The sequence below is a fragment of the Zingiber officinale genome, chromosome 6A (assembly GCF_018446385.1).
Source record: "Zingiber officinale cultivar Zhangliang chromosome 6A, Zo_v1.1, whole genome shotgun sequence".
NCBI classification, from domain to species: domain Eukaryota; kingdom Viridiplantae; phylum Streptophyta; class Magnoliopsida; order Zingiberales; family Zingiberaceae; genus Zingiber; species Zingiber officinale.
In genome coordinates this window covers 132,557,698-132,571,118 of record NC_055997.1, presented here as the reverse complement: position 1 = coordinate 132,571,118, position 13,421 = coordinate 132,557,698, and the positions used below count along the sequence as shown (strand labels likewise).

Sequence of the window (13,421 nt, the reverse complement as noted above, 5' to 3'; positions counted from 1 at the left end):
AGTATTAATAATTAGAAAATTAAATAATAAAAGTTTATTTTTTTAAATGGTATTTTGACAATTTTAAATTTTGAAAAAAAAAATTGAAGGTGAACTTCAGGGGATTTTTTTTTCTTCCAAATTTTATTTTGTGAATTGTTACTATATTTTAACAACAAGAACAAGAAAATGATCTTCATGGATTGTAGTACTATTGAAATTTCTATAATTTTAGTAAATTATAGTCACTTTATTAGTAGATACTTCGATAATGTCACAATAACTCCACGTATAATCATATTAAGTCGATATTATGATGCTTGATAAATTAAATAAGTATGAATTATAAATTAAGAAAGTTGTTAATGTGAATCATGAGTTAAAAGTAAAATATGGGGTAAAATTTATTTTTACTCTGCAATTAAAAGGAAAACAGAGAAATAATAAAATTTGAAATTCTAAAACGATGCGAGTCGATTGTACGGCCACCGCCGCTGAGCTGAGAGAAGAGCTTACCGTCATCGTCGTGGTGGTGATCCGGGTCGTCGTGGTGGTGGTCCGCGTCGTCGTTATAGGCTCCGTTGCCGGTGTACCAGAACCGAGCGTAGCACTTGCCAAGGTAGGCGTCGCCGGAGACGGCGTACCCGCAGGCGGCCCTGACTTGCCCTACCGCCGCTGCCACGCAGTCGTCGCACTCGCTCGCGCTCTGGTCGCCAACGCACTGCGCCACCGCCTGGACATACCCGGCGGCGCCGACCCTGTACCCGCCGGCTCCGCCGTTGCCTCCGCCACCGGTCAGGGCGGAAAGAGCTGCGTCTCGGATACCGATCTGGTCGGTTCCGTACCCGCCTCCCCCAGCGGCGCCGCACTTCTTGTAGAGGACGCTGGTGTCGGGCTCCCCGACGAAGGAATCGTTACCGTAGCGGAGGAAGCAGCCGTCGAGCTGGACGGCGGCGCCGGCAGCGAAGGGGCAGAGAGAGGAAATACTGGAGACAGCCGATCGGACGCAATCGGCGCAATTGGAGGGCTGGAGGTCGCCGCGGCACTGGAAGAGGCCGAAGGAAGGGAAGGAGGCGGAGGCGGCGGTGGATGTGAGGTTAGAGTAAGGAGTGGAGGAGGAGGCGGAGACGAGGGAGGAGAGGAGAGAGTCTACGTTGATCTGGGAGGGGGATCCGGGGGCGTAGCGGCTCTCGGAGCAACCGGCGTAGATGTAGGCATTGGCGGAGCCGTCGGCCGCCGTCGGAGATGCGATGGAGGCGGCTAAGAGGAGGAGGAGGAAGAAGAGGTTGTTCATTTCGAGCTCGTGACGTGTTTGTTGCAAAAGGTTAAACCGCCACCTTAGCGATCTCCTCAGTTGTTCATTTTGAGCTTATGACGTGTTTGTTGCAAAAGGTTGAACCGTCACTTTAGCAGTCTCTTGGATCCGGCCTCACAAATATGTAAAAGGGGTAAATCATGATTAAACTGGGCAGGAGGGGTGACTGAGGATCGAGTGGAAAGCTCGTGACGTGTTTGTTGCAAAAAAGATGGAATCGTCACCTTAGCGGTCCTCTGGGTCCGACCCCACAGATATATAGAGGGAGTAAATCATGATTAAGCTGGGTAGGAGGAGGTTGAGTGGAATTTAAAGCACAGTAAACCGAGATTTTACGTCCATGTATAACTGACGATCCTCGACCTCTGAATTTTCGTTGTAAGTGTCAGACAACCTTTCAGCTAATTCAGTCCGTGGGGCACTCGTGACGTGTTTGTGGAAATTGCTAATTCAGTCCGTGGGGCACTCGTGACGTGTTTGTGGAAATTCCAGAGAGAGAGAGAGAGAGAGAGAGAGAGGGGGGGACAAGTGTTGTTTTTTCGTTGAAGGGAGAAGAAGAAGTTGCTCCATGGTCAGTGTGTTTGTATCAGAGAACTTTTCACTTCTTTTTTCAAAATTACCCTCATGATTTTAGAATTACCAAAAGGCAATGCTTTTGTTGAAGGAAGAAGAAGCCGGTATACAGCAGAACATTTCACTTTGCCCCTACATTTTATCAAAATAATTCAGTCTACAAGGTGCAGATTTGTGGAGGCGATAAATATTTCACTTTGATAGCTCATTTGATCTCCTTTACAAATATAACTCGTAAATTATCAAAAATGCCTCACCAAAAATATAATATTTACAAATATTGATCTTAAGGGGCAAAAGAGAAAAAATGGTTACCGGTGAATATTCTCTGACAATTAGAAGAGAATGGAAGAGGTTAAGGAATATTGCAAAATTCTAGATATGTCCTTACAAGTATATGACTAAAATATTTCATATATATTGTATTACCATTTCAAAATTTGATTTTTTTTCAATACTCTGATTTATCATTTTAAAGTCTTGCATTGTACGTGCCACAAAATATCTCTTATATAACGTTATAAAAATGGAAAACATTTGAAATTATACTTTATTTTAAACTTTTTAATCCAAATGATTGAATCAATTTGACTGATAAATCAATTTATTAACGTGTGATTTAATGCCACAAAGTTACCATCTCAAAGAGTGTCACTATGATCAGTAATATCATGTTTGTATAATGGAAGTGGAGGTTAGTGAATTGTTAAGCAATTTTTTGTGTCAATATTTTGAAGGTCACGTAAAAACAAATTTAAAAATATCATTTATAATTTTCAAAATGCCTCTCGATATTTATTAGTTGCTTTAAAAGATTTTAAATTTTGATTAATGTCCATTAAGATATTTATTTTATTGTTAAAATAATTTTTCTTGATAAATAAATGAGTAATTTAGATGACAATTTTGAAAAGTAAAATAAATATTTCAGTTTTAGACAGAGAACATTTTCATGCAAAAGATGAAAAATTTAGGAGTATAGAGATTTTGAGAAAGCTAAACGTTAATATTATTATATAGAATAAAATTTTTAAAAGTTTTTAAAAGATAATTTATTAATAAATAAGTTAGGATGTGCCACCTGTTTATATATTTAGTTAGATCATTTTATCTGTGTTAATTACGTGTTGAACTAATTGTTCTATTAGTTATGTCGCAATCCAATTTTAAAATTTTAAATAATTATATATTTTTTAAATTAAAAAATATGCATGGGACAAGAATAGTAATTATTAGATAATGAAGAATTATAGATAAATTAATCACCTAATTATAGGTTAACAATGACCGCATTCAACTTGATGTCAATAATTATCTGTCATAACTAATTCATAATTTATCCATATTCATGGATTATTATAGATAATCGTAACCTTGTGCGATTAAACAATAGATAATTAACTAGCTAATTGTGGATAAACCAATGATCTCATTCAACATGAAGTCAACTAACCCAAGCAATCATGCATCAAAAGGATCCAAATGAATGCATGAACTCTCTCACAAACTAAATAAAATTGCTAATGTGATAGTTTTCTCTTTGTGAAGTGTTGCAATTATGAGGACAACATAATTTTATAAAAATCCACCAACTTGATGATAATTGAATAAATAATTAGAAAAAGGAAATGTTATATGTCATGCCTCAACCACTCCACGCATGTGTATACATTTACAAATACGACCTAAATTAGAGAAGAAATTAACAACTATAATGCAACAATGGCATGCCACATGTTTAGTAGGTTTAAAAAAAAAATCATGTGGTGACATGTCAGATTAGAAATTAGAATTATGTTCTCCATCTTTTGAATGCCCTTAAAGTGTAAGGCAGAAAATTAAGGAAGTGAGATAAATAAATAAGAAAAAAATATGATTCAGTTTTAACTTAATTCGAAGTTTTGGTGACTTTTATTTTAAGATTCAGATTTTGTAGATCTATCGACAGATAATTTATTAAATTTTCTTCCGAAATCACTAGAAGAATAATCGAATACAAGGAAGGTCGGAGAAGTGTAACACACTACAATTCTTTATTTGTGGAAAAGTAAGTATAGTAATTAACCTTTTACCAAACACTTGTTTGTAGTTGGTTGGCTCGAACTCGGTGTTTGGATAGTTTCTTGGTGACAATCGGATGTAGTAGAGTCACAGCAAGACAGCAGCAGCAAGCCGAAATAGTCGAAAACTCAATTGGATGCGTAGGAGCTCGTATGAAAATTGATATTGAAGCCTTGGGCGAAACATCCTTTTATTGAGCATGGAAGACACCTTTCATAGCCTTGAAAGAGGCTCCAATGTGAGAAATCTAATCCCGAACCATCCGCTCCTTATCTACGACGAGGTCTAAATTTTATCTTGCATAAGGCGTCTTAGGTACTATAGAAGGCGTATTCCATGAATAGTGCGAAAACGTCTTCCAATGCTTAAAGGCGTCTCAGGCACTATTCACCTGAGGTTTTTGTGTTCTTTTTGCCCTTCAAAAAGTATTAGTCCAATAACCTGCATGACAAGTGTTAGCACAGTAATAATAATAAGTAATAATTAGACTCTGTTTTCTTGAGAGCAGGATCTAGTCAAGATCTCAATTTAAATTTTCGAAATGGACCTAAATTAGACCGGCACCTACTGTCCCTTCGAACGGAGACGTGCCCTCACATAGTCAATCTCCTCTAGTGACTTACCTCTACTTACCAGGTGTAGAGATACCTTCCGGAATCAAACATCCAGATTTCAGGAATCAAACATCCAGACCTACCGAAATCGCACATCCGGTCTTCTCCAATCGGGAATCACACGTCCCAACCTACCGAAATTGTACATCCGATTTTCTCTAATCGAGAATCGCACAACTCGACCCTTGCCAGAATCTCACGTCTGGACTACTACTTGTCGGGAATCGGACATCCCAACTTGCCGGAATCACACATCCGATCTTCAACTAATTAGGAATCAAACATCCTGACTAGAGTTTAGTCAACCCTGTACACTCGATAACAAGATTAGACTATGACAACATCTAACTTAAATCACTTATCATTTATCAAAATCTAAATTAGACCGTTAATATCCTTCCTAGTAAACTCAACACAAGTCAACACATAATGCAAGTTACACAATTATTCAACCATATGCAAGGAAGAATAGGACTGCTAAAAAAGTGCATACTCCTTCCTCGCTTGTCAAACTTTCCAAGATTCTTCTCCATTGAGGCCACCCCTCAAATAGTCAACAGAAAACAAAATGAGACGTTGAACATGACATTATCAGGCAAAGAAAACGGAAACTTCAATCCATTCTCAAGAATATATTTGAATATTTTATTATTCTATTTTATTCTCTCTTTTTTAAAAAACATTTGCATAAAATGTTGGGATAAATCAATTGCTCCCCATAAAGAAAAGCTGATATCTTACGTGATTAGTCTCCCTAGCCATTGCCTTGGCATCTCTTTCAGCAAGTGGCAGTGGCACAAGCCACATATCATCCATTGTTTCATGTACTCCTGTTTCATAAAGGCTTTAGAAGGAGACACATCTACACAGCAAAAAGAAAGAGATAGGTTGAAGAAGTGTCTCACTCAACTTGGCTTCGCATTAGTTATTGCACTTTGTCTTCAGTTCCACGTAAGCCTTCAGCACAAGACACCACATCTCTGACTGTCAAACTTTCACTAATCCTTCTTCCTTTTTATGAGCTTGAATCCTGTCTGTGAAATATATATACAATTGTGAAGAACTCTTTTCTGCAATGATTTTAGAAGCGTTTGAGACCATTAGATGAACTTCAGGAATACAATCCAAAGAGACAGTGTAGACACCAGCATATCCATGGCTTATCAAGCAACTCTAACCTAATGGCACCGCATCCCGATTGAGCAACACACTTTCATATCGAAGCTAATTTCCTGTCAATTAAATTAGATCTCGAGCAAGACCTTTTAGAGGCTCTATGGTCCTCGGACCCCTCCATTACATTTAAACGCCAGCCGTGTCAGCCAAGTCAAGTTCGCTTGCATCTCGGACCAAACCAAAACCACAATCTTGGGTCCTCCTGCCAAGAACCAACCCTATTTCAGCCAAAACTGAGATAGATCAAGTAGCACAGACCACTGAATGAACTCAGATGACTTTTTACCAACATTATCGTCCAAGCCTAATTAATTGGCTTGGAAGGAGTAATTTTTTATCTGTTGGGTCCTAACCATGACAGATATAGTAAAAGAGAGCTATGACCTTAGAGAATATTAAGCAGGACTTTGGATGCCCAGTGAATGAAAAAGATTGACAATGAATGCCCTCCAACATCGATCAACTTCATTGTTTGATGTCGACCTGCAAGAAAAGCAACCACAACTTATTTAGGATTCCATATATATTTGTAAAATAATAAAATAAAAACTCACGGCAGAAATAGAGAAGGTTCTGCAAACTGTCATTCACGACTTCACAAGCCATAGCTTGCAACATCAGCATGTCTTTCTTTTTTTTTTTTCATCAATTGCATTTGTGATATGTCATTTTCGAGGAAGAACTGGATCAATTTTAGCAGTTTTTTTCAAGCAACAGAAAAATGAAAGAAGAAAGTTACAAATGGATTCTCGATCTGAACAATCGCAATCATTATTTCTGAATTCAATAAACATACAGATATCAGGCTATAACTTGAAATTGGCCACTGAAGGTCTCAGTGAACTATGACATGGTGAAGTCTATACATTGAGGTGATTTATTTGCTGATATAGTTACAACAATCCGTCTAAAACTTGAAATGGTCAACCAATCTTCTACTGAGCAGTTGTTTACTGAAGAAGGCCCCCATGAATTCTTCATAGGTGAAGTTTCTATAGTGAGGAGGCTTATCGGCCGACACTAGTTCAGGTAAAGGTCCATAAAATTTTGAGTCCCCACGATCTCCTGGGTTGAAGAAGGTTGCAACCGAGACCCTGGGTTTTTGATTTGAATTAGCTAACACCCTGTGCTCCACACTCTTGTATTCATTATTGGACATGATCTGTGCCCAAAAAAAAAACACAAAAATATATAAGAAACTTGGGTAATTAAGGTTAAAATTGCAAGGACAAAGGTTCTGGAAGAAAAGGAGGAATGCACATAATGTATTTTGGTTGAACATGCAAATTAGAGGCAGAAATAGATTCTAAGATATCTAGACGTCTATTTCAAAATGATGTGAAAATGAAGCTACTTAAGAGTAGACAATCTGCATTCAAATCCTGAAAATAATGGGAAGAAAAGACATCATCATTGTCAATCATTAAACTGCGTTTCTACCAACTATTTGGGGTTGAATATGAAAAGACTATTTGACTAATAATATTCAAATTTGAGAGAAAGCGCCTATCATAAAGAAGTTGTCACTGAATTTGGAATAACAGTTAGCATCGAACTGTGATTCCATATACAAAAGGAATAGTAATTCCTTAATATAGGAAAACAATTCCATATTTATTTCATTCTTTAATAATATATATTCTCACGCAACTCTCCAAACAAATACATATTGTGAATTTGAGTCAAATGGCCCTGTTTGACCTGTTGAGTTGGGCGAATCCCATCAAGTAGGTCAAGTTAGGCACACTGAACTGGCCGCCGAGCTAGATAGGCCAAGCAGGTTGAGTAGGCTAAGTGAGCAGACAGGACATGAAGTCAAACAAACTTATTATGCTGGATGATGGTTTGATTGGGTTACACGTTCGAATGAGTTGAGTGACTAGATCTTACCAAACTGACCCAGTGGAGGATTGATTAGATCCACCAAAAGCAAGCAAGTAGACAGAAGAGCTGGTATCAAGTGGGGGTGGGTCAAGCGAATTAAGCAGGTTAATCAGGCCACAAGGCTAGTTGAACGAGATGGACAGTGCATAGAAAGATGGAAGTCCATTAGTTTCCGACATCATTATATCATGCTCATTCTACAATATGAGGAACTGAACACCAAAGATTGAAAAAACTGTATTCGCACCAAGAGTGGAACAGAAAATTCAGTTTCAGCCCTCTAATCTCAATGCATAGATGGAAGCGAATGATACATAAATCAGGAAGAAGCAAAATAAAAATACCCTAGAAAAATTAAGACTAGTTATTTTAGTCCTTCACTTATTAGGAAAACAAAATGAACAGCCAACTCAGCAAATTTAAACAAATACATATCTATGAGGCCTCTCAATTCAACTGATATGTGCTAAATTGCAGTTAATCTTGTATTTGTTGCAGAGTCATCGTTTGCCCATATGATTCCTAGTGCCAAGGACTGAGTTGTTTTGATAATAATGTAGCTGCCTAATTCAGGTCTTTCTTTGCATAGACAACTATAGAGTGGGCCTCTTTTTTCCTTGAGAAAGTCTTATTTCGGAGAACACTTAGTTATGCAAAGATCAGATAACCTGGGCTTGATCAGCATTGTAATGAAATTCTTTATCTTCACGAAACGCACCAGTTCTTAATCCAATTTTCCAGGGAAAAAAAAATATAAGCATGTAGGTTTGCCCTTTCACAGTGGGTTACAGCAGACTGGAAGTAGATAAAGAGTACAACAACAACAACAACAACAACCAAGTCTTTTCCCACTATGTAGAGTCGGCTGTATGGATCCTTTTACGTCATTGAGCTCTATCTCTTATTATATCATCATTTATATTTAAATAAATTTTATCTTGTTTTATTGCTGCTAACCAAGTCTTTTTGGATCTTCCTCTTCCTCGTTTGATATGCATGTTTATCATAATTTCACATCGCCTAACTGGAGCATTTATTGGTCGTCTAAGTACATGCCCGTACCATCTTAAACGTGTCTCTCGGAGTTTTTTCTCAATAGACGCAATTCTGACTTTCTCTCTAATGTTCTCATTTCTTATTTTGTCCATCCTCGTATGTCCACACATCCACCTTAACATCCTCATCCCTGCAACTCTCATCTTTTGCTCATGTGCTCAAGTCATAACCCAACATTCAGCTCCATATAACATAGCAGGTCTAACTGTGGTTTTATAGAACTTATCTTTAAGTTTAAAAGGTACTTTACGGTTACATAAAACACTCGACACTCCCCTCCATTTCACCTATCCTGCTTGTATTATATGTAAGACATCTCTGTCAATCCCTCCATCGTTTTATAAAAATAATCCTAAATATTTAAATCTCTTGGTTCCGGGCAACTCGTCCTCTCCTATCTAAACATTTGTTTCATTACTTCTAATATTGCTAAGCTTAAATTCCATATATTATGTCTTTAATCTACTAAACTTAAAATCTTTCCCTTCTAGTGTTTCCCTCCAAGATTCTAGTTTAGCATTTACTCCTTCACATGTTGCATCTACCAAAATAATATCATCCACAAACAACATGCACCACGGTACTGTGTCTTGAATGTGCGCAATGAGTTCGTCTATAATTAGTGTAAAAAGATAGGGACTTAGAGCTGATCCTTGATATAACCCTATCTTTATTGGAAATGCTTCAGTTACTCTGCCTGAAGTCTTTACTCTGGTCGTTACATCCTCATACATATCCTTAATTAGTTCAATATATGTTACGCTAACACCTCTCTTTTCTAAAATTCTCCATATAATTTCTCTTGGGACTCTATCATAAACTTTTTCTAAGTCAATGAATACCATGTGCAAATCTTGTTTTTGCTCCCGATAATTTTCAATTAATTGTCTAAGAAGATGTATAGCTTCTATTGTCGACCTTCCAGGCATGAACCCAAATTGATTTTTTGTCACTGTGGTCTCCTTCCTTAATCTTTTTTCTATTACTTTTTCTCAAAGTTCATAGTATGACTCATTAGTTTAATACCCCTATAGTTTGCACAATTTTGTACATCTCCCTTCTTATATAAGGGAAATAGAGTACTTATCCTCCATTGATCAGACATTTTTTTCGTTTTCAATATCATGTTAAATAATTTTGTAAGTCATTCAATACCTTATTTCCCTAAGCACTTCCATACCTCTATCGGAATATCATCTGGTCCAACGACTTTTCCATTGTGCATCTCATTTAAAGTTTGTTTTACTTCTGAAGTTTGAATTCTACGATAAAAATTAAAATTTCTATGCTCATTTGACATACTTAAATTACCTAAGTTAAGTTGGTCACCTAAACCTTCATTAAAAAGTTGATGAAAATACCTCTTCCACCGCTCTTTTATTTTTCCATCGTTTACTAATACCCTATTACATTTATCTTTAATACATTTTATTTGGCTAAGATCTCTTGTTTTCCTTTCTCTCACTTTGGTTATTCTATAAATGTCTCTTTCCCCTTCTTTTGTATCCAATTTTTGATATAATCGTTCAAAAGTTTCATTTTTTGCTTCACTCACTACTTTCTTGGCTATTGTATATTTTTTTAAGTTTTCCTCATTCTTACAAATATATACTTTCTTATAAGCTATTCGTTTTTCCTTCACTTTCTCTTGTACTTTCTCATTCCATCACCAAGATTCTTTACTTAGTGGTGCATGCCCCTTTGACTCACCAAGTACACTCTTAGCTACTACTTTCAACTTTGATATCATCTTATCCCGTGTTGTATTAGAGTCATCGTATATTTCACTTAATGCTTGTACTTCTACCTTCTCCTTAAATATATTTTACTTTCCATCCTTTAACTTCCACCACTTAATTCTAGGAATCGTATATATTTTTTTTCTATTAATACTATGTTTGAGGCATATATCCAACACTACTAACCTAGAGTAAGTCTCTAAATATAAAACTCTCAGTAATTGCAGATTCTCATGCTCCCAAAGCAAGCAATAATTTCATGGATAGTTTGTCAAAATCGACATTGGTTGTTTGGGTCTCCCTAATTTTGCTTTATCAATCGTCCCAATTAACTTGTCTAAAGTGTATTTAAGCAAGTATGTCTTATCTTTCAACAATCAAAGAAGTTCATAAAAATGCTCATTTTATCCAAACAGACATCAAGATCTCTATTTGATCGGCAATTTCTTGAAGTTAGAATCTATGTCTGCATGCGCCTTACTGCTGATAAGAGGACTGCTTACCTGCAGGAGATCACCGACGTTGATGACGAGCGCCCCCGGAACCGGCTGCACATCCACCCACACGGACTCCCCTCCCTCCAAATCCCGCTTTACCTGCAGCCCACCGATGTCGTCCTGCAACAGCACGGTGAGAACACCTGGGTCTGTGTGCTCCGCGATTCCCGTCGTCATCTCTGGCTCCGGGCACGGCGGGTAGTAGTGGCACACCATAACTCTCCCCTCGAGGCAGGTTGCCTCCTCTAGCGATCCCGCATCAACCCCCAATCCCTCCGCCAAAAGCCCCATCAACACCCGCCCCACCGTCACCACGTGCTCGTCCCACTCTAGCAGCTCCGCCCGGCACACCGGCGGGATCCGCTCCGGGTCGGGCCGGGTCGGCCCCATGACCATCTGGAGGGTATCTCGCCAGCTGGCGGCGGTGGATCGGTAAAGATCTACGTTTGAGGAGTAGTTGACGCCAGTTTTCGTGGAGCGGGAGTAGAAGGCGGAGCGGACGGAAGGAGGTAGCTCGTGGAAGGATCGGACGGCGGAGAGGGTGCGACTAAGGAGGGAGAGGGGGATTCCATGATTGACGACCTGGAAGAAGCCAAAATCGCGGGAGGCCGCGGTGGCGAGGGCGACGGCGGAGGATCGGGGGACGGAGAGATCGATGATGGGGACGGAGAGGATAGGGGAGGACAAGGGGGAGTGGCGGAGGCGGGGGATGGGGTGGCGGAAGATGGCGGGCAGGGCTGTAACCCCATATTCAACGAGGCCGCGGACGCCGGTCTTGGCCTCGTCGAACTCCTTGAGCGCCGCAGCGCGGTCGAAGCTTTCGGGGCTCGCCATTACGATTACGGCAACGGCAAAAAGTGAAACCTTTATTTATAGTTAAGAAATAATTTAATTTTTTATATAAAATATCTTAATTTTAATATTAAAAATCAAATTACTTATTTATTTATTATGAAATATTTTAATATAATTTTTTTAAAAAATCTTAAAAATATTAAAGTGGTTAATTTATTTTATTTGATTTAAAATAGTTAATTTATCATATTTATTATAAATAAAGAAAAAGTCATCTTCTAGAAGTGGGAATTATAAATTATAAATTGATTTTCTTATATTTTACAATAGGGATATAAAAATTTATAAAGCTTATAATATCATCTCTGAAAAAAAAATTAACTATCCAATATAAATTAGTAGTGTTGGATATATAACTTAATTATAATATCAATATAATATATATATAGAGAGAGAGATTTGATATTGTACGCGATGTGCACAGTGCGCAACTGTGCACGTCGCGCACAATATCAAGTTTCTTTTTTTTTTTAATTATTTTTTTTAATATTTTGAATTTAAAAAATTTAATATTTTCTTATATAAATTTCTAATACATTAATATATCCCCTCGACATATTACAATATTCAATAAATACTTAAATTAATTTTATTTTAATTTTTTTTTAAAACCAAATACTATAACTTAATTGGGAAGCCTAAACCCTAGAGGTAAAATCTAAAAAACAAAATAGTTTTGATACTATAACCCAAAGTCTGAACCCTAGAGGTAAAATCTAAAAAAAATAGTTTTGATACTATAACCCAAAGCCTGAACCCTAAATAGCTTTGATATTATAACCCAAAGCCTGAACCCTAGAGATAAAATCAAAAAAAAAAAAAATAGCTTCGATACTATAACCCAAAGCTTGAACCCTAAAAATTAAAATTTTAAAATATATTATTTAAAAATTTAAAAAAAAATTAAAAAGAAAAAAAGCGCTGAAATCCTGCGTGACGCGCAGGATAACAGCGCTATATATATATATATATATATATATATATATATATATATATATATATATATTCTATTCATACTATACTTAAGTTGTATATCCAACATTACTAGAATTAAGTGATAAAGTTAAAGAATAAAAAATAAAATATATTTAAGAATAAGATAGAAAGAGTACTAATATTAGATGAAATATACGGTGACTCTAGTACGACATATAAGAGTGAACATAAATAGGGTTGGTTTAGTTATTGTGGTAAAAAACTATCTGACCCTATTAGATCAGATCATGTAATATTAGGACGCTACATTTGGCCCTATATTCAGCGGTTCTTATGTATCAGATATCCAACGGATTATCAGCTATTTTGATATTCAACCCTATATCCAATGAAATATAAAATATAAATATAAATACAACAAAAAAATAAAATATTTTAAAATGATAATAGACATTACTCATTATACGTTGTAGTAACTAATCGGCAGTAGCTGCTACAATGTGTAACAGTTTATCGACGGTAGCTGCTACAAGTAGGGGTGATCGTGGATCGGGTTGGTTCAGTTATTTGGGTAAAAAATTATTCAGTCCTATTAGATCGGATAATGCAATATCAGGACCCTACATCCGACCCTATATCCGGCGAGGTTTTTTTCAGTTCAATTTGGGTCGGTATGAGCGGGTTGATAGGTTTGGCGAGTTGACTGTTCACCCCTAACGACATGAGATAAAATGAT

General features: G+C 37.1%; 2 protein-coding genes and 1 long non-coding RNA gene across 3 annotated transcripts; all 3 read right to left on the bottom strand.

Moving 5' to 3' along the window:
- Positions 1 to 222: 222 nt before the first annotated feature.
- Positions 223 to 1,344, bottom strand: LOC121994431 (plasmodesmata-located protein 7-like). The gene has a single exon (XM_042548469.1). The coding sequence runs from the start codon at positions 1,271 to 1,273 to the stop codon at positions 401 to 403; it is 873 nt and encodes a 290-aa protein (XP_042404403.1). The 5' UTR covers positions 1,274 to 1,344; the 3' UTR covers positions 223 to 400.
- A 3,701-nt stretch (positions 1,345 to 5,045) lies between these two features.
- On the bottom strand, positions 5,046 to 6,237 carry LOC121994430. Its single transcript, XR_006115712.1, has 3 exons — positions 6,103 to 6,237; positions 5,453 to 5,920; positions 5,046 to 5,372 (listed from the first exon to the last, which is right to left on the bottom strand). It is a non-coding gene; the product is annotated as an uncharacterized LOC121994430 (long non-coding RNA).
- A 236-nt stretch (positions 6,238 to 6,473) lies between these two features.
- On the bottom strand, positions 6,474 to 11,740 carry LOC121998180 (1-aminocyclopropane-1-carboxylate oxidase homolog 3-like). Its single transcript, XM_042552969.1, has 2 exons — positions 10,901 to 11,740; positions 6,474 to 6,880 (listed from the first exon to the last, which is right to left on the bottom strand). Exons 1-2 carry the CDS (start codon positions 11,726 to 11,728, stop codon positions 6,626 to 6,628), a joined length of 1,083 nt encoding a protein of 360 aa, XP_042408903.1. The 5' UTR covers positions 11,729 to 11,740; the 3' UTR covers positions 6,474 to 6,625.
- Positions 11,741 to 13,421: the final 1,681 nt, after the last annotated feature.